The sequence below is a fragment of the Trichosurus vulpecula genome, chromosome 4, assembly GCF_011100635.1.
Source record: "Trichosurus vulpecula isolate mTriVul1 chromosome 4, mTriVul1.pri, whole genome shotgun sequence".
Taxonomy (NCBI): domain Eukaryota; kingdom Metazoa; phylum Chordata; class Mammalia; order Diprotodontia; family Phalangeridae; genus Trichosurus; species Trichosurus vulpecula.
In genome coordinates, this window is record NC_050576.1 from 45,242,151 (window position 1) to 45,263,958 (window position 21,808).

Genomic DNA, 21,808 nt, shown 5'->3' on the forward strand with positions numbered 1-21,808 from the left:
AGGGTCTGGATTCTTCCTTGTCCTTTGCCATTTTCTTCCTTCTAATGGACTTCAACATGACTAATCTTTTAGCGTACCCTTGCTGTTGAATTGAGTTTCCCTCTGGTACTCTGCCAGACTGTGCCTTTTGCTACTTTAAGTAATTCTCTTATTAGGCCTTTTAGCTAAACTAAGAGTGCATTAGCAAAATGTCCAGAATGTGACTCCTTCTCCTCTTGTAAATGTCTTATTGCCTTTCTTGATGCAGCCCCTTTCATTTGGGACATGGCTGTTCCTTTTGAATTGTAAATAATTATGATTATAGAGTTCCTTCCTGAGACTTCACAAACTTAATTTTCAGTGGAGTCCTGGAAACTGATTTAAAGGTGTGCTTGTGCCTAGGCATGTGCACATGCATGTACATATGTATACACACACACACATGCAATAGATAGGAAGGAAGAGAGAGAAAAAAAAAGGAAGGAAGGAAAAAGGAAAGAAGGAAGAAGAAGGAAGGAAGGAAGGACATAACTCTGGGCAGTGGGCTTAGAAAGACTTTCTAACAATTAGTGATGACTCCAAAATTTAATATGTTGCATCAAGAAGTACACAGTATATATAGGCAGGAGGACTGTGTGATTACTTAACAGCAACAACAGTAACAGCTAAAGTTTATATAGCGCTTTATAGTTTGCAAAGTGCTTTACCGTTACTATCTCATTTTATCCTCACAACAACTCTGGGAGGTAGGTGCTAGTATTAGCTCCATTTTACAGATAAAGAAACTGAGGCCAATCAAGGTTAAATAGCTAGCCTAGAGTCACACAGCTGGATCCGGACTTGGGTCTTCCTGACTCCAGGTTCAGTGCTATGTCTACTGTGCCTCCTGGTTGTGGAGTGTTGTGAAGAACATTTGCCCTTGCCTTCCCTTCCCTTCCCTGTACAGCTTGCTTTAAAAAAAACAAAGAAACTATATGTTATAAATTCAACATCAGTTCTGAAGCTGTCCAGCTTCGGTGTCTCCCTCTCAATTTCCTTCTCTTCTGCACATTTGAGAAATGTTCCATTGATACTCTTTTTCTTTTTTCCTTCCTCCCTTCCTTCTTTCCTTCTTTCCTTCCTTTCTTTCTTCCTTCCTTCCTTCCATCCATCCATCACTATTATTCCTTTCCCACCTGCAAAGTCTTCACTTGCAAAAAAAAGTCGCTATTTTGTCAAATACAGTGAAACAAAGCAAATCCACATATTGCCCCATGTGAAGATATATGTCTCATTCTTTACTTCAAGTCTGTCACCTCTTTGTCAGGAGGTGGAACATGTGCTTCATCATTGATCCTTTGGAGCCATAGTGGGTTGTTGCACTGATCAAAGTTTGTCTTTACAATGTTGTAGGTCATTGCATGGATTGTTCTCCCGGTTCTACCTCCTTCCCTCAGTTGCATCCATTTTTAAAAATATCACCTTCATTTCCCAATATATCTCTACTCCCCACCCCCTCCATAGAGCCATCTCTTACAGAAGTATAGAAGAAAATAAAACAGTTCAGCAAAATTACTCCCAGCTCCAGTCACATTCAACATAAGATGTATTTTCCACACCAATATTTACAAGGAAAAGAGGGAGATGCATTCTCAGGTCTTTTCTTTAGGGCTAAGAGTAGCCATTATGATTCACAGAATTCAGTTTATGTTGTTCTTATTCTTTCCATTTACAATGTTGTGGTCATTGTATGTATTATTTCTCTGGTTCTGCTTGCTTTGCATTGCATCAGTTCATATAATCCTTCTTACGCTTCTGAATTCTCCACAGCCATCATTTCTTATGGCACAGTTATATTCTGTTGCATTTGTGTACCACAGTTTATTTAGTCATCCCCCAGGTAGAGTCAAGGGTGCTATACAAGTGCCAAAAATGCCCCTTCAGCATCAGATTCCATTAAGGTCTTTGCTACTACAAAGTGTCATTAGAACTTGCATATATGGCACGTATGAGACCTTTCTTTTGATTACTGAGCTTGTGGCAACACATATAGAAACCCCTCAGATATCCAGAATCTTAAAAATTTAATTTCCAATATGGCCAATTTGTATTTTGAAGTCAGACATGATATTCTCTTCTCTCCTTTCCCCCCTTTCTCCCCCTTTTTTTTTGCTTTCTCCTTTTTCTTTCCTCTTCTTTTTTTCTCCCTGTTTTCCTTTTTCTTTCTCTTTTCCCTCCTTTCCTCCCTCCCTTCTCTTCTTTTCCTCTCTCCCCTTTTACTTTCTCTCCATTTTTTGCTCCCTTCCATTTTTCACTCACTATAGTCTTGGTCTCCCTTGTCTCCTGTCCCCCACCTCTAACCTTGGACCAGCTAGGGAAACAGGTTCCCCCCATTCCCCCATGATAGGGCCATCTGCTGAGGTGATTCTCTTCCTCTCCCCACTGCCCCTAATGTCCTCTTGGATTTTGGGTGGCACAGTTTGCTGCTGGTAGTGATCAGGAACAGGTACTAGAGAAACAAGCACAGAACTCACATATATAATACATGTGTACATGTATACATACAGATTATATCATTGAGCTTATGTTTACACTTTTCATTTTGGTCCAAACCACCAGGCTATTGGTTCATCCCATTGAGTTTGGGGCTTCTCATTTAGTTGTCTGTGGTCTCAGGAGATTCAGTATGTGAGGTGGTTGGTCCATCTGTTCTTCACAAATGCCACACAACCTGCCCTCATGTGTATATCTATCTGTGTGTATAGGAGTATGTAGAATCAGCTCCTAGCATCCTGCCCTACCCTCACCCATTTTTCAGTAAGGCAGAGCATGTAAGACTGCCCCTCTTCCTTCCCTGGGCAAACTTCAGACTGTCACTTATTTTTCCTTCAAAGTAACCCTTGATGTTCATTTGATTCAGATTTCACTTGAATAAAAATACCTATGTTATAATGGTTCTGGGACTCATACCAAGCTCTGCTTCTGTATCATAGGAAAGACTTTGAGAAATGCAGAAAATACCATTTGCCTCATTGTTAGGTATGCCAGGCATGGTATTGTACACAGAGGACCATGCTTCTTGTCCAGTAGGCATTTTATCCATTTCAATGCATTGAATTCAATTGATGGATACAGAACTGCTGTTATGTAGATTGGCCTGACCTCTGCAAAGTTCTCGTCTAGTGCCTCCTTGTGGTGTGCTGGTGAACCTGAGTTCTCAAAGACTGGGTACAGTGGCCCATGCTGAAGCAGGTTCTACCACACTCAACAGGCTTTGAGGCCAGTTGTGGAAACAGAATTGTCTGCTTTTTGAGGACTCAAGTAGCTGAGTATGGAGAGACTTGCTTCTAGTAGGCTCTGGAAGATGAATTCTTTGGCCACAGTAACCAGTGAAATAAAGAAAAATGAATGCAAGATGGCCCTCAGTGCCATCTGGTGCCTTTCCACCTCTATAGCAATGGCAGAGTAGTGGAAAGGGGGGTAAAGGTATGAAGTTTTACATGGTTTTTAGATTATCTATAAATTTTAACTTGGCATTTTAAATGCCATTGGTATTCTAAATGATGGTGACCAGATAGTGAACTTACAACTTGAAGAAACAAATCTCATTTGTCTTATCATTCTCACTATAAATGAAACCAGAAAACAAAGAATTTGCAGATTAAACAGAAATTGACTCAGGGAGTCATTGGAGCATTAAATATAGAAGTTGTTAAGGCTGGTTTTATAGTCTGTCCAAAAGAAACAAGAAATATAATTTAAGGGAAGCTTTGGTCATCTCATATTGGCTTATGATAAGTGTTTGCAAAAAAAAAAAAGACCACCATGAAAGTAATTATGGCTTATTCACTAGCAACTGTTGAAGAGAAAGATGAGGTAGAAAAAATTTTATGGTGAAGTTGGCAGGACCTTTCAAATGAAATCAGCATATACTTTGAGATACAGCAATTTAAATGAAAATGTGAATGTAGATGAGAAGGGTGAAAAACAGTGCAAAACATGATTCAGGAGTAAGAAGTGAGAGTGACTGAAGCCTTCTAGACCTCACAGAAGCTTCACACTTGTATGGCATGTCCCAAAAGTCTTACTCCTGTTTTAAGTTTTAATAGCTTAAAACTGTTAATAGCTATTAAAACTTAAAACTATTAAATAGCTATTAAAGCTTAAAAGTGTGCTAAAATTTTTGGAGTAAATAAAAGAGTGAACAATTAAAATAGTAAGGACACCAAGATTCATATTTTAAGGGACAAGAAATGATTCATACTGACTTGGGAGTTATTCCTAATTCAGTTGTCTGTGTCAAATACCTTATGCGCCAACTTTCCTTTACTTATTTTCTTTGACCACTCCACCACTACCTCACCTACACACAGAAATGGTCAAACTCTAGATCTTTCTGTCTCTCATAAATGCACCATTTTTTTCCATAAAACTCTGAAAAGTCCCTTGTCTGACCACAATCTGCTGGCATTCCACCTCTCCCTCTGCCTTGCAATCCCAATCCATGTTCTTCATTCTCCCTATGATTGCCAATCCCTTGTGTTTGTATCCCCAGTACATGGCACACAGTTGGCACATAATATATGCTTGTTGATTTGTTGCTTACTGCCAAAGACTTAGAAAGAAATCTCAGATATATTGTTAGCAACAAAATGTGGCTGAGAGTAACTGCTGACCCATGTGTCTGCTTTCTATTCTATAAAATTCTTATGAGAGTCATCCCCACACATATGTTGGTTCCATTGAAGGTAGAAGAAGGGAGCAGAAAGGTTTTCACAGTAGTATTCCACAGCTGACCTTTATCAATACACAGTTGTCTGAGAAGTTCAGGAAATACCAGATCCTGCTGTGATTATTGTTTGACTACAAAATAGCATTTGATTTGGCAGATCAAAATGGCACCTTAAATGTTATCCAACAGCAGGAATTCTTAATCTTTTTTGTATATCACAGACCCCTTTGGTGGTATGGTAAAACCTATGGATCCCTTTTCAGAACGATGCTTTTAAGTGCATAAAAGAAAATATATAAGATATTAAAAGAAACCGACAGTCCCCCAAATATTAAAAAAAAAAAGTTCAGTCAGTCAGCAAGCATTTCTTAAGCGCCTACTACATGCAAGGTACCGTGTTAAGCACTGGAGACGCAATGAAAGGTTTGCTATCTAATGGGAAACAACATGCAGAGAATAACAGCTATATACAGGATAAACAGGAAATAATCAACATAGGGAAAGCATTAGGATTTAGTTTATGAACCCCTGCTACAAAGAGAGGCATTCTGGTATAGTGCAAAGAGAGCACACTTTGGATTTTGGACCTTGGATTCAAATCCTGCCTCTGACACATTGGCTTTGAGACCAAGAGCCAGTTTATCTCTCTCTTCCTGGTACCCCAGGAAACTCTAAGGCTCTAAGTTACTATGGCTGAATTGTTGATCAGCTTCTTGGAAGGAGTTTCTACATTTGGAGTTCCTTGCCCCTACATTATCAGAGGTCTGGTCCTCTCTCACCAGAAGTCACTTTGAATTTGGCCTAACTGTCCACGCAGCAATGAACAAAGAACCTATAGAGCCCGTCTGTGTGTCCACATAGCTTGGACAAACACTGAACGTTGACAGTGAGCTGGGTCCAGAAATGGAGTAGCACAAGACATGGATGGATTGCCTATGGGGAATGCATCCAGATCTTTTGATAAGCCCAAGGTTGCCCCTGGAACAAAGGTCTGCCATAGTATCATCGGCTGATAGAAGGAGAGCTGGAAGGAGCCATGGAGGTCATCTGGGCCAACCACTTTATTTTTGCAGATGAGAAAATGGGAGGCCCCAAGGTGAGTCACACAATTCAAGTGACAGAGCCCAGATTCGAGCTTGAGGCTGTTGTTCAGTTGTGTCTGACTCTTCATGACCCCATGGACCATATTGTCCATGGGGTTTTCTTGGCAAAGACTATGGAGTGGTTTGCCATTTCCTTCTCCAGTGGATTAAGGTAAACAGAGGTTAAGTGACTTGCCCAAGGTCACACAGCTAGTAGTGTCTGATTCGAACTCTAGGTCCAGTTCTCTATCCATTGAGCCATGTAGCTGCCTCCACAAGGGTCTACTGATGCTAAATTCAACCTTCTCCATTGTGCAGTGTTTTTGTGTGTTATGTGACTGAGGTCATGGAATGCTATGTTGTCCAGAGAAACTGAGGATTACCTAAAGAGTAACAGAGAAATACAGAGTAGGAATATACAGGTAGCAATGTATGATAAACAAGGAAGAGAATTAGATAGCTAGATATGTGTTTTTAAATTTAATTTTTTAACCTAATGGAGCCTCAGAAATAGTTATGGAACACTGATAAATTTAAGTAACCGGATGGAGGAAATAGCTTCCAGCCATAATCAAGGCACCCTTAAGTGAAACAGTAACCTCAAATACTCTGATCTTGTCACTTGATTCAATTAAAAAAAAACACCTCACATTAATTAAGCATCTGCTAAGTCTAAAACATTATTATGTGTTATGGCCCTGTGCCCGTACCTTATGAGAATTATGAGAATTTCATTAATTAAATTTCCCTTGAGTGGCATCCAAGATGGACCCTTACGTATTGAATTTCAGCTTTTATAGTTAAGTAGTTAAAGGGAGATTCTAGTGTGGTTTAAATAAGATGCAGACCTGCTTGGTTGGGGGGATGTTTTCATTGACTTGTAGACAGCTGAATGAGTAGGTTGAGGTGGATATAACACAATCCGATGTGCTTGTCTTGGTCAGGATCTCCTCCTGCTGCAGATCAGAAACTCACCTGTGACTTAAAATACCTAGACTGTTGCTTGGGGGCACCAAGGGAGGTTAAGGGACTTGGTCACAAAGCCAGTATGTTTCAAGCGGTCAGACTCGAATCTAAGTTTTCTGACTGTACTTGTGGACTTTTAACTGTTACCTCAGGTGGCCTCCTGCTTTTTACTGGATGGAACCAAATTGTAAATGCTGTAAAAATTTATCAGTTTCATCCCAAAGAACTTTTATAGTCTCAGACCAGCTTGCCAGAGAACAGCAGGCATATCGAGAATCAATATTCAGTAAAATATGCCCAGAGGTGACGTTTTGGGTTTTTGCTTTTTCCAGGTCAGAAAAATACCCAATACATCCTGATGTTCGATGTGTTTGTTATTGTGGGCTGCTTTACTTCCCTTATTCTGTGCACCAGATCCATCGTCCTGGCCCTCAGATTGCAAAAAGTATGTGCATTTCAATTCTCACCTACCTCCCTTTGGTTTCTCCCCTTTTCGTTTGTCAGAGGATGGAATATTGATGCTGCATCACCCTTCTATTTCAGAAGTCCCTCAGATGGATTAAATCCCTGGAGAAGAGTGATTGCCTCCCCACCAGGCTATTTAATTAGCCTGGGGTGTAGGAAGTAACTAAAGATTTTTGAAGAGTAAGGCTCTTTCAGATAATTGGTGCTCCCTTAACTAAATTAATAAACTCATGGGAAAAGGCCACAGAAGATATGTTTCCTCCTCTTCTTTCCTTTATCCCAAGCCTGAAGAGCTACCTTCCTAGATAATTGCCACTTTTCCAACTCTCTCCACCACCTCTCAACATATTATACCCTATATGTTCCCCACTATAACAGGGTTTAGAGTGGGAAGGGAAAGAGAAGTAGCTTTGGAGTCCAAGGAAGTGAGTTCAAATCCCACCTCCACTGCTTACTAACTATGTCATCTTAGGCAAGTCTTTGGCCTCATCATAATGAAGTTGTACTAAATTGCCCCTGAGGTCCTTTCCCCCCTAGTTCAGTGATTCTATAATCGTCTCATTCAACCCCTTTGTTTTCCATGTGAGGAAATCCAGGCGCATGGAAGTTAAAAGACTGGTCCAAGGTCACACAAATGGCAGAGATAAGATTCAAACCCAGATCTTCTAACTAAAACCAGCATCCTTTTTACTGGACCATGATGCCTTCCTTCTGTTACAATTGATCTCTGTTAACTAGAGTTTGTTACTGTTAAATATTGGGACATCAATTTGGCACACAAATTTAATTTGATTCATTAATTGCTTGAAATCAGGTGTCCATGCTTAGAATAATGTTAGGTTCTGTAGGGGATAGAAATGCACTGGACATAATCCCTGCCCTCGGGGTACTTAGAGTCTAGTCAGGAAATTTGGTGGCAGATGATTATCTGGGTCAGAGCAGTGGTATCCAACTTGAATAGAGATGGGGCCCTCCAAATCATAATAAGGATTTAGAAAACCACATATTAACATATGTGTTCTGTGGTATTTGAATTTATTTTGGTAAATATTTCCCAATTACATTTTAATCTCTGTTGGGCTCCCTTGGGAGTGTTGTGATGCTGTCAGTGACATCTCTGGGCTAGAACACCTTTCAGAATTTCTCTCCCACTTCCCAGATGGCAAGTTTGTGTATAAGAAACACTTTAAAAATGTTTGCTACAGAGATTTATAAGGTTCTTCCTGGAGAAATATAAAAGACGTGTGAGTGATGCTGACCGCTGGGAGTTTATCAACGGATGGTACATTCTTGTGATCATCAGTGACCTAATGACCATCATTGGATCAATATTAAAAATGGAAATCAAAGCAAAGGTGAGAATGTGTGGATTTTGAGCTACCCTGAAGCTCTTATTCCAGATGGACTTTTATCTTGAAAACTGGACATTCCTTGTAGCTTTATCTAGAATACTTTCTTTTATTCAATCTCCCTTCACATACGAACAAATGAACCACTTCTGTGTTCTGGTTTCTTAAGAAAGGCAGAATAAAGTGGTCGACACACTGTGGAAAATAATATTCTCCTGATTACACTGGGTACTTGGCAACATCTGCTGAGTAGACCCTGAAGTGGGAAAAATGCTTTTTGGTGAAAAGGCAGTCTATTTTTCCCCCAGAAAGAGTGACTCTCCAAAGATCTGTCTGCTTTACTGGAGAGAAGCTAACCACAAATACTTTGTTCTCTGTCACCAAGTTTATATAACCAAGGATTCATGTAGCTTGTGCTGGGACACAAATTCATAGGACTGAAGATTTAGAACCAGATGGTACTTTGGAGGTCATTTAGCCCAGCTGCCTTGTTTGACAGATGAAGAAACTGAGGCTGATAGAGGTTAAGAATTGTGCTCAAAGTTGTACAGGTGACAGAAGTCCCCTGGCTTCAAATCCCACGTTCTTGCTACTGTGTTGTATGGCCTCCATAGATTTAGAGCTGGGAGGGAACTTGGAGCTCATCTTCTCCAATCCCCTCTTTTTATGAGTGACAAGACAAGGTCAGAGAAATGAAGTTATATGCTCAAGGTCAAATAAGGAATAGGGAATAGAGCTGGGATTCAAATCCAGGCTCTCTGCCTCCAAATCCAGCCCCCTTGTAGGTCTTGTGAAATCTGTTGAGGGATTGTAGGGGGTTTCTCTACTGCATCTTGTGGCTATGGGAGCTCTGAGCTCTTGGCTGTGGCAAACTGAGTCCAGTTGACCTCATGGTTTAGAGTCCTGGCAGCTTGTCTGGAGATGAGGGGGAAGGAGAGAGGGAGAAGGGAAAGAAGGAAGGAAGGAGGAAAGGAGAAAGAAGGGAAGGAAGAAGGGAGGGAGAGAGGGAAGGAGAAAGAAGGGAAGGAAGGAGAGAGTGAGGGAGAAGGGAAGAAAAGGAGGGAGTGAGAGAGAAGGGAAGGAAAGAAGGAGGGAATGAGGGAGAAGGGAAGGAAAGAAGAAGAAGGTGAGGGAGAAGGGAAGGAAGGATGGAGGAAAAGAGAAAGAAGGGAAGGAAAGTGGGAGGAAGGAGAAAGAAGAAAAGGAAGGAGGGAGGGAAGGAAAAAGAAGGAAAGGAAGGAAGAAGGGAGGGAATGATTTATTAAGCACCTACTATGTTCCAGGCACTGTGCTAAGTGCTTTGCAATACTGTCTCATCTGAGCAGGGGTCACCTGATGTTAAAGCCCTCTGTCCTATATATTCCAAAGTTTATTAGGAGTAAAGATTTGTGCATTGGAAGTTAAAAATCCTAGGCCCATCATGGATTATACAGATATGGTTCCTGTGGACACCAGAAGACTAGCCATAGGATCAATGTGGCAAATGGACAAGTAGAAAATTCATTGTTAAATGTTTTTGTTTCCAGAACTGTTGGCCAAGATAATCTCTGGTGGTAAATCCCTTCTACTCAGCCTTACTGTTATCCTTGGCAAACATTTCCTGGGAGCCCACCAGGCTGGAGGATTTGTAAAGGTTTCCCAGATGCCTAGTGGGAAGTTTTCTATAGGGAAGCTTCTTCTAAGCCTTAGACGTGGATTACTTGCCTTTTATCCTATTTCTAGTGTCCTTTGCATTTAACACGTGTTTGGACTAAAACCAAAGCCGGTGTATTACTGCATGGGGACTGGGTATTACTTAATGAGTCACTGCTGCTATTGACAGATCTTCAGAAGCAGAAAAGATCTCAGCGGCCACCAAGCGCAGCTTTCAACCTTCCATATAACCCGCTCAAGAAGTGGTCATCCAAACTTTGTTTGAACACCCTCTAAGGAAAGGGAAGCTTGCTACCTCTCAAGGCAGCCCATTTCACTTTTTGGTCAGTTCTAATTATCAGGACAGCTAAGTGGTACAGTGGATAGAGCTTTGAGCCTGGATTCAGGAAGACCTGAGTTCAAATCCAGCCTCAGGCACTTACTAGCTATGTGACCCTGAGCAAGTCACTTAACCCTGTTTCCCTCAGTTTCCTAATCTGTAAAATAAGCTGAAGAAGGAAATGGCAAAACCACTCCAGGGTCCTTTGTCCTTCAATATGTTGTTTTGACTTCAGTCAAGACAACAAACATTTACTAAGCACCCACCATATCCCAGGTACTGTGCCATGCTGGTTGCTGAGCTGAGTCCTCACATAGCATGAATTTGAGGCCCTTCCTGGTCTCATCCTGGCCGCTCTCCTTTTAATGCCCTTCATATTATCAATATCTTTCTTAAAATGTGACCCCTAAACTAAACACCAAACTGCATTAACAGTAGAGAATATAGTAGTTCTTCCCCTCCACTGCTTTTCAGTTCTCTTTTATATATTGTGTTCTCCTATATTCTAATATAAGCTCCTTGAGGGCAGGGAATGTCTTTCTGTTACATTTGCATTCCCAACACTGGCACATGGTAAGTGCTTAATAAAGGTTTATGGACTTGCCTTGCCTGGTGGGGTGCTTGATAAAGCTATGCTAGATTACCAAGTCCTTTTTAACGTGTTCTCTGTTTTTCCTAGAAATCTTAGTTGACCTCGTTGACTTTTATGGGTTCCATTCAATTTCCTTTTTTCTGAAAATCATTAATTTTCACCCTCTTTTCCAATCCCATTGTAGGTCTCCCACACTCTGCAATCTGACCATTGACAGAAACTAGCAATCACCTGCATGACTTTGGACAAGTCTCTTACTTCTTTGTCAATCAATCAATTAAGCACCTACTATGGTGCCAGGCACTGTGCTAAGGGCTGGGGATACAAAAAGAGGCAAAAGACAGTCCCAGCCCTCAAGGAGCTTACAATCTGATGGAGGAGGCAACATGCAAACAAATGCTGACAAAGCAATCTATATATAGGATAAATAGGAAGTAACAGAGATAATTAACAGGCACTAGAATCCAGGAAGGTTGGGAAAGACTTCTAGTAAAAGATGAGATTTTAGTTAGGATTTAAAGGAAGTTGAAGAGGTTATTAGGAGGCAGGGTGGAAGAGAGAGAGCATTCTAGACATGGGACAGAAAATGCCTGGAACAAAATGATGGGGTGTCTGTGAAACAGCCAGAAGGCCAGGGTCACTGGATGGAAGATTACTGGTCAGGGAGTAAGGTGTAATAAGACTGGAAAAGTAGAAGGGGACTAAGCTATGAAGAGCTTTGAATGCCAAAAAAAGTAGGAGGGACTAGGTTACAAAGGGCTTTGAATGCCAACCTGCATTCTGTAGAGTTGCTTCCTCATTTGTGGAGTAAGGATGTTAAAAGTTTTGAAAGGTCCTTTCTTGCTCTTAAAATCCTGACCTATCCAATCAGATGCCAGTTATAATAGCCTCCTATTGGTCTCCCTCCCTGTTATCTCTTCCTACTCCAATCTATACTCTCTGCCTAGCTGTCAAAATATTTCTAAAGTAAAAGTCAGACTGCCCCAGAAAAGAAGCTCTAGCTGCTTCCTATTGTCTCTATACTCAAATATAAATGCTTCTATTTAGCATTTAAACCCCCCCATGCCAGTCTGATGTCCACCTCCCTTAGAAGACTTTGGCACTCCCCATCTCTGCCACCCCCTTCAAGAAGCTTTTCCCAGGTGCTAGTACCTCTATCCTTCCCCTCCTCACCCCCGAAAAAATCACTTTGCATTTACTATGTATATTTTGCATGTGTTTACATGTTATTTCTCCTGATGGAATGGAAGCTCCTAAAGGGCAGGGACTAATGTTGTGTTGTTGTCTTTGATTCCTCGGCCTGGTGAATAAATGATGCTTGGTAAGCACTTGTTTCTTGATTGGTGTGTGTGTTTGGGCTGAAATATGTTGTAAAAACAAAAACAAAAAACCTTTTAAGCGTTAAAGGGCCCAAGATTGCCATAAATGTCTCTTAGGTATATCACTTAAAAGTAAAGTAAGCTACTCTCTTCAAACATTTAAGGGGCTGAGGAACAGCTAGTTAAAGTACAAAATCAAATCTAAAGAACAGATCTTTTTATATTGCATGTAATCACATCGCTGCCTGGAGGGAAACAAGTAATTTCTGAAACCCTGGGAGAAGTCTGCTTATAATTACTTGTTAAATCTTCTGCATTTTGTCATTTAGAAAGCACTACATTTGAATTTGGAGTCAAGACCTGTGTTCAAATTCTGGCTCTGTGCCCTACTAGCTGGACTTTGAGGGCCTGATTCTTCATCCATGCAATAAGAGAGTTTTTGTTCTTCAGTCATGTTTGACTCTTTGTGACCCCATTTGGGGTTGTCTTGGCAAAGATCCTGGAGTGGTTCACCATTTCCTTCTCTAGCTCATTTTACAGATGAGAAAACTGAGGCAAACAGGGTGAAGTGATTTACCCAAGGTCACACAGCTAGTAAGTGTCTGGGGCCAGATTTGAACTCAGGAAAATGAATCTTCCTGACTTCAGGCCCAGTGCTCTATCCACTGCAGTATAACCCAACTGCCCACAATGAGGCATTTGGACCAAATGATCTCTGAATCCCCTTCCAACTCAAAATATAAGGTCCTACAAAGTGAAGCTGGTAGCCCTAACTGGGCAGATGATTTCTCTATGGAATAAAGTCTTTTACTCATGTCTGTTTTTTCTCTTCCATGTGTTAGAATCTCACAAATTATGACCTCTGTAGCATTTTGCTTGGGACATCCACTTTGTTTGCTTGGGTCGGAGTCATCAGATACTTGGGCTATTTCCAGACATACAATGTAAGTCTACATGCCTCAGGTTCCACCCTTTGGTTGGGTTTGGGTTGGTTAATGGAGCTTGAACCCCACTGAGTGTTCCTTCTGGGCCTTTAGGTGCTCATTTTGACGATGCAGGCCTCGCTACCCAAAGTCCTGCGGTTCTGTGCTTGTGCTGGGATGATTTACCTGGGGTACACTTTCTGTGGCTGGATTGTCATAGGACCCTACCATGAGAAGGTATGTGAGCAGGGCCCCATCCCCTCCTTTTTCCGCCTTACCCTCTTTCATCAGTGTTCCCCTGTACAAAAAGCACCAGGACCCTTAGTCAAGAGTTGTTATGATAGAAGTTGTGCTAGGATATCCCCTCCCCACTCCCAGCCTCCCAACATTCATGTTACAAGCTTTATTTTTTCCCCTTGCAGGATATTGAAGAAACTTAGAGATATTGAAATAGGAATTACAAAGTGGGGGTGGCAGGGGGTCGGGTTGGGTGAATGTTTCGTAGCCGTCTGGGGCCGGCTTAAGGAGTCTAATATTAACTCTGTGGGCCATTGAATGCCAAGGATGTTTGGACAAGAGGTTGTTACAGTAAAAACTAAAATCTAGCAAGAGAAATTATACTAGTCATGGCTTTTAATTGTTTATTTAATTTAATTTTTTTTATTAACTATTGGGATTGGCATCTGAGTTAAACTGGGAGGGTGTCAGTGATATGGCAGCTTTGCTCTGATTGTATGAGATTTAGACTATGAAGTGCTAATATGCCTTATCTTTATAGGTGCTTGTGGTCACAGTTTAATTTTGGTGTCTTATTAAAGATTGGTATCTGAACTTTAAATTGATATAGTGCATAAGTCAATATCCTATGATCGTGGAGATTTCACAGCTATGCTCAGAGCTTATTACCTAGCATGAACCCTTGAAGATCTGATTTGCAGCTTTTGAGACAGGAAATGAGACCTTGTCTCCTTCCTACTCTTGTCCACAACCTAAAGAGATGTGTGGCTTTTGCTCGATAGAATGTACTTATTATTCTGCTTCACTCCAACAAAGCCATCGATGAGGGTCATTGGCTCTTAGGACTAAGCTGGAAGGGACTGGAGAGGCTAGCACTTCCCACTTCCTCATTTGCTGGATGACTCAGAGATGTTGTGACTTGGCCATGGCCATATCACTAATATTAAATGGGATTTGAACTCAGGTCTTCCTGACTCCCAAGTCCAGCACTCTACCATACTGTTTTCTCCTTGGAAAGAAGACCAAAAGGAATCATAGGCTTAGTGTGTTCATAGATGTTGAGCTGAATCAACCTCAGAGGATTGCTCATTTTCTAGATGAGCTGGAGCTTGGGTGGACTTGATCAAACTCACACAGACTGGAAAGGTCAAAGGCAGGATTTGAATCCAGTTCCTTAGACCCCAGAGCTAGTATTCTCAGAGTTACCAGGGGAGCTCTCTGTGTAGCTCCAGATTCAATCATTACCCAAGACTTATGACTAGCTTTTTGGTTTTGCAGACAAGTCCTCGTGTGCAGCTTTCCTTAGCTTCCTACTCAGAAGCAAAATTTGATCCCTGTCTTGTAAATAAGTCAGCCCTGGAACCCATCACCCTGTGACTGCTGGCCCTATTAAGTGTCCCATTTAGACTGTCCTGGGATGGTTAGCAACCCTCCAGGCTTGAACAGCCTTTGAGAAATGGCTTCTAGAGTCATGCCTTAGGTTTTCTGTTGCTCTTCCAACTTCGTGCTTTGAAAGATGACTTGGTACAGGGAAATTAAAAAGATGACTGGTACAAGTAAATTAAAAAGATGACTGATGCTTGTAGATTAGTCTCTGGTAAGCCTTCTCCGACTTGGAGAACTCAGCATATTAGTCATCGAAAAAATTCACATTAATTTTTCTCCAGGCCTCCACAAATGCAGTTTTAAAAAAGCCTCTAGCTCCATGGGCCACTAGAGGGCAATGTTGCTCTTCATGGAATTCTCTACTGAGCTCTGCACCTTGGTTTTGGTGCATTCTGGAGTCGTCAATGCAGTCCCTGCCTCAGAGACCCCAGAATGGAAGTGGGGGGAATGGGGGAAGGGAGCGGAGGATTGGGGTTGCTGTATCCTTTTGGCCCCTAAGATGTTACTGCCCATTTTCCCTTCCTTCTGGCCCCTGCCCAAAAATCTGGTCCAGCTTTTTTGGAGTAGAATCACAGAATCTCAGGGCTGGAAGTTTCCAAATTTTGTTTGCTTTGACATCCCCTAAGATCTCCATTTCACATTTCAACAGTAGCTATAAAACCATATCACCACACGTTTTTGTTTCCCTAAATATTTGGCCAGGCCTCCTCTTTGACACAGGAATGGGATTAATTTGTTTTGGTTCAATCATTTCCATCCTTTGCCAGCAGCCTGAGTGATACCCAAGAAGCCCCCTGGGCTTGATTGTACCTGGTCTCCCCTTATATTTTTCCACATCAACTCTCCCCTTTCTCTCACTGCATATTCCTGGAGGAAAGCCTAAGGAGTTAAGCATCTCTCCTATTCCTCCCACTGGTTATCCAGTGTGGAAGCCTAGAAAGGTGATTAGTTAGGTACGGTATTTGTGCCTTTTAGCTCATGCCAGTTTGTGAGGTGAGCACCCTTGGGTGAAGAACTTGGTAAAAGGAATCAGTGACTGCTGTAGGGCATCACAGGACTGTTACCACTTTCTGCTCTGTGTTAGCTGGTCTTACATGAGATATTCAGGAACTTCCCCTCCACAAATACAAATTGAGAAAATCATCAAGTGTCTGTTTGAGCCAAACAGTTTTCCAGAAACCTTTAAGGATATTAGCTCCAAGGCCCCTTTCATGAATTAATGTAAAATAGCCCTCACCCGACTGTAGATGCTTGACAATGCCTTTTTTTTACCAAACAGGAGGGAAAGGAATAGGGAAGGCCATCCTTTTGGGCCACCATTCAGCCAGTAACAGGAATCCTACATCCATCCCTTGACCTTCTCTCCGCTGACACTGAACTTCAGTGATTCAATTGAAGAAGAGCCAAGGTGGACTCCCTCCTTCTTGCTGACTCTTTGCTTTGGAACTAATGTACTTTGGCACCAAAGTCCTTCCAAGACCAAGATGTCTGGGCACAGAAAAGTGGAAAAGTGATTGAGGTTCTCTGAAACCACATCTTGAATTATTCAACCTTATATTTTCATTCAGTTTTATATTTTCAGGCTGTTCTATGGTTATTACTCAGCAATTCATTTCAAGGAGCATTTATTAAATGCCTACTTCGTGCCAGCCCATTGTTCAACAACCTGAGTACAAGGACAGAACTAAAACTGTTCCTGTCCTCAAAGGGCTTGTGATCTCATCCAGCAGGCATTTGTTACATACTTGCTATGTGCCAAGCACTGTTCCAAGGCTCTGAATACAGAGACAAAAAAATGAAAATTGTACCCACCCACAAGGAGTTTACATTCTCCTAGGAGAAAGAGTATTCTAGGGTCTCTGGCTATGGAGACAAAAATGGAAATTATGCCTGCCCACAAGAAGCTTACATTCTCCTAGGAGATAGAGCATTCTAAGGGCTTTGAGTATGGAGACAAATAGAAATTGTACCTACCTACAAGGAGTTTACATTCTCCTAGGAGAAAGAGCAGCCTAGGGGCTTTGGGTATAGAGACAAAATGGAAATTGTGCTTGCCCATAAGGAGCTTATGTTCTCCTAGGAAAAACAAGTACACATATAAGTATAAATATAAGATATATAGAAAGGAAATACAAAATAATGAAGGAGGGAGGGCTACTTGAGCTGAGCTTCTAAGAAAACTAGAGATTCTAAGAGGTTGAGGTGAATGAGAATTACCTTCTACAGATGGGGAAGGTCATGCACAGGGAAGAGCAAGTAAGCTAGTTTGCCTGGCTGAGAGTGCATGAAGTGTTACAATAGAGCCAGAAAGAGAGGCTGGAGCCATATTGTGAAGGGCTTTGAAAGCCAGATTGAGAGGTGTGTATTTTATCTTGGAGACAGCTTGATACAGTGGGAAGAGCAGGGGATTTGGTGTAAATATGGAGATTTGAATCCCACTGCGCCTCAGTTTTCTCATCTGTAAAATGTGAATGCATTGGGTTCCATGACCTCTAAAGCCCCATCATCCCTAAATCTGTGAGCATAAGAGTAGCAGGGGCTAACATAGCCCACCACTGTGATTCATGAATATCATTTTGGCAGCTGTTGTAAGGGATGCAATGGAAGGGGAAGGACACTAGTAAGGGGGCTAAGGCTGTTAGCTAAGGTGAGAGGTGATGAGTTGGTACCTGTGTGAGTACAGAGGCAGGGTCAGATGAAAATGATTGCGTTTAACAGGTTCTTATCACCTTTAGAGTCTGATCCAGGAAAGTGAAGCTGTTTGCCCAGTGATGGGCAGTGTTGTTGGTTGAATATAGATGACTTCCCTACTCAAAACCTTCTGTTCCATCTAGTTAAGCCACTCTTCAGCCCTGTACCAAATCTTTAAAAAAAAATAAACCAAAATAAAATTGCTCGCTGGCTGTACATTATGGTTCAAGGTCCCCAGAGCTGGTGCTGGAACCAAAATTGAGTTAAGGAAAAAGATCCTCCATCTGCCCTGTATGTTTTCCTTTACTGCCCACTGGCTGGGAGCCAGTCCAAGCCATAGAACCATAGAATGTGAATGCTGGAATGGACCTGAGAGATCTGGGAGGTAGACTTGAGATAGTAATGACTAGTAATTCTGGCTCAATCATGCAAGCAATGTCATTCATTAGTCCACATACTTGGATTTGTTTCATTGTTCCATAGCTTGGGAGGATGGGTGGAGGGGGTGGAATGTTAGAGGCTTATGGATGGTGCCATCGTCTGGCCGGGCCTTTAAGGACACATCCCTTGGGATCCAAACAGTGCTCCTGAGTATCTACAGATTATAAAAAGTAGTTCTCATACCCCCAAAGCATGTCAGACAGGCCTTGTCTCCTCTTCTAAACTCTGTATATTTAAAAAAGAAGGAAATCAAAATCTACTTGTTATCATGAGACTCTCCCCCCCCCACTCCCCCTCCCCACACACACCCAGTACAAGGAAATTGGCTGCGGAAATTGGCTCCTGCTCCTAGCTCCTTTTGCTGTCAGCATGAGATCCCTAGGTAACAGTGCATGAAATGACAGAGTGGGGGGCCAGTCACTTGTACCTTATTGGGGCTTTGCTCTCCATAGCCGATAGGTGGGGTGAGATAAGTCTTAAACACGCACTGGGGATGGGAGGCTTCATGAGTATAAATCTCTTTAATGCTTTCCAATTTAACTATGCCTTAATTAATGCGGAAGAAAGAGGAGGAATGAATTTGATACCGACCTCCATTCCAACCCAATCAGTGTCCTTTTACTGCTATTTACCAGACAGGCCTAGGATGCTTGCAATTCTGGACATTCTATGAAGCCTAGAATTTTCTTGAGTTTTGCAATTAGGAACACTAATTGGCTCGATCCTAATGGAGTTCCAGGAAATAAACATGACTTATTGATGGAGCTGTCCAGTGATGATTGACAACTACAGAGAACCGTTTTTTAAATTCACTGGCTCAAGGCCCATGGTGGGAATGGAAGTGATTTACTCTGTAAGCTCTGACCTTTTTACTGTTAAATAAAAATTTGCACATTGTTAAATGGCTTGCTTACTGGTGCATTCCCATGTGTGTGTGTGTGTTTCTTTAACACTGCCCTCTGGCTTGTTAACAGAAGTCCTGGTTAGCTTGGCTGGTTGGAGTTGTTGTTAATGAGGTGCATGTCTTTGGTCTGATCCCTCTGTGGGAGAGTTTGCCATGGTATCAGACTACCCTAACCCTAACTAGCCAAGCCACAAATGCCTCTGGGTCACAATAGCAGGGAATTTGTATCTCCCCAAGCTCCTAGCCCAGTACCTAGGATTCAGATTACCTCTCTGTTCAGTGGTAGCTGGAAAAATATGGATTCATCATTGATACTTCCCTATAGCTCAAGGGCCGGGGTCTTTCTTTAGCTTTGCACACAAAAGGTAGAGAAAGATGCAAAATTTGTGTAAAAAGCCTAGGATCCAACCAAGTTGTGTGTGTTGGGGAGGGAGGGAGAATTAAGAGGGCAGGTCGAAATAGATCTAATTCTTACTTTATTGGCAGAGTGCACTTTACATATTTCCCTTGGGTCCTACATAGGATTTACCCCAGCATTGCTTGGTTCCAAAGGACTTTGGGTACCCCTGCTTTTCTGCTATTTTACTTGGCTGTTGGGTTTGAATTCTGGCTCTTTATTTGTGGAGAATGTGATGTAGGGGAAGGAGAGCACTGGATTTGGATTCAGAGGATAAGTCAGTAAACCTCTGTGGACTTGGCTTTCCTTATATGTAAAATGAAGAGGCCTAGACTAGCTGCCTTCCAAGCTTCCCTCTGGCTCTAAATCTTATCAACTTAATGCTCAGACAGCGAAAGACTAGTCTAAATCAATCAATAAGTATTGAGGCTAGTCCCTGCTGGACTTTTTTGTCCAGGTGAAAGAAGTATGGGATGTAGTCCTGGCTCCTCCTGTTGTTAACACTCTATCGAGAGTGGTGAGATAAAAATTATGAAATAATTTAGAAAATATTTGCTGTAACATATGATGAAATGGGGAAGAGTGCAACAGAGATGAGAATGAACTGAAGGAGGCCAGGGAATGCTTTCTAGAGATAGGCCTTGAAGATTGTCAAGATTTGGACAGGCAGAGCAAGAGATTGGTGTATCGAGAAAGGTGGGGAGCAGCAGGGAAGCCATAAGGAGATTGTCCCGATTGAAGTAAAAGTGTTGAGGGAAACAGTCAGAAGTGAATTAGAACCAGCAAGGTCAGGAGGACACAAACAGGGCAATTTTGTTACTATAGTTTTAAAAAACAATAGGGAACAGAAGTTTACAATTTTGTGTACAAACTTTTTTGTTTTTTTTTTCTTGTGTGTTGAAATGTTGATGTTGATAAGTGCAGTTCATATTTTTTTAAAAAGAAACTTTCTTTTAAAAATAAATTTGAGTGGGCAACGAATGAATGAATTTGAGTGGGTAAATGGGGGCTCTATTACTGAAGGACTTGAAAAGCCAAGTAGAGAAGTCTGGAGCTTGTTTATTAACCATTAGAGTCATTGCATGTTTTTAAGTAGGGGAAGGGATAACAATGGGGGCCGGGGGCGGGTTGGTTGGGAGATACCTCCTTTGGACTAATAGGCTTCTGAAAGAAGAACTGAATTATCTTAGCTAATGGAGCGTCATTTCCAAGTGGTATGATCCTATTTGACTTTGTATCTCTTGTTTTAACCCTTGGGCCTATAGATTTTATTTCCATCAATAACAGCTATCTGAACAGTCAGGAAGTGCTACCAATAACATAGGAAGGGACCCAAGCTGGCATCACCAATCAGAAACATATGCACAGCTGGGTAGAAGCCCATGTGTTTTCATTGCCAGTAGATTTCTGAGTTCCTAATGTTTTCAAAACAAAGCTGAGCTACTTTTCTTACTGTGTAAATGGACTTTGGAAATTAAAACCTCTCCTCTGTTTCTTTCCCCTCCCTACCTCAACCAAGTTTGAAGACCTGAGCACAGTGGCCGAATGTTTGTTTTCTCTGGTGAATGGTGATGACATGTTCGCAACCTTTGCTCAAATCCAGCAGAAGAGCGTCTTGGTGTGGCTTTTTAGTCGTGTGTATTTATATTCGTTCATCAGCCTTTTTATATACATGATCCTCAGTCTCTTCATTGCACTTATTACAGACTCCTATGACACCATTAAGGTAAATTGTTATTTCATCTTAATTAATTATTCGATCTTTTGTTCCTAGAAAATGGTATGTGTTTTCTTTTGGAGGGTGTTGGGTGACTATAGGGCTTATAGGGTTAGGGAGGGGAAGCATAGAATTACAGAGTGGGAGTTGGAAAGCCTCTTACAGCTCATCTTGCTCAACCCCCTTGTTTGACAGATAATGTAACAGAAGCCCCAGGGAGGTAAATTTTCAGAGCAGCAGTACTATGTAATCTTATGTTCAGATCTGAAAGGGAGCTGGATTTTCATCCAGCAGCAAAACAAATGAAGATAGTGACATTATGGTAATCAGTTCAGATAGAGCTGGATATGGCTGTTTGTGAACTAAATACTGGACACTAATGTGTGCACAGTAATGTATGAACATCCTTTGGCAGATGACTAGCTAGATACTTATGATCTTCTTTCTCTTCTTAAAGGACATCCAGAGGTGCTTAGCCCTAAAGGTTTGCTTAAAATTGAGTAAGAAAAGGAGCTCCTGTTATTTAATTCCCAACGAATAAATTAATAAAAGCTTGTTAAGCATATGTTGTATACAGAGCACTGTGTTGGGGAATAGGAGTGGTGAGGGGGGTAAGAGATAGAAAATTTAGGTAAGACTCATAATTTATCATGTAACATTGTGTCTTATAGCTAATT

At 41.6% G+C, this 21,808-nt stretch overlaps 1 protein-coding gene across 1 annotated transcript in view; it reads left to right on the forward strand.

Moving 5' to 3' along the window:
* Positions 1-21,808, forward strand: part of MCOLN2 (mucolipin 2) — an 83,425-nt gene that overhangs the window by 51,751 nt on the left and 9,866 nt on the right. Inside the window, exons 8-12 of the mRNA XM_036753272.1 lie at positions 7,071-7,183; positions 8,409-8,558; positions 13,278-13,379; positions 13,473-13,595; positions 20,934-21,140. Of these exons, the coding sequence (XP_036609167.1) occupies positions 7,071-7,183; positions 8,409-8,558; positions 13,278-13,379; positions 13,473-13,595; positions 20,934-21,140 (695 nt within the window). The remainder of the gene's footprint in view (positions 1-7,070; positions 7,184-8,408; positions 8,559-13,277; positions 13,380-13,472; positions 13,596-20,933; positions 21,141-21,808) is intronic.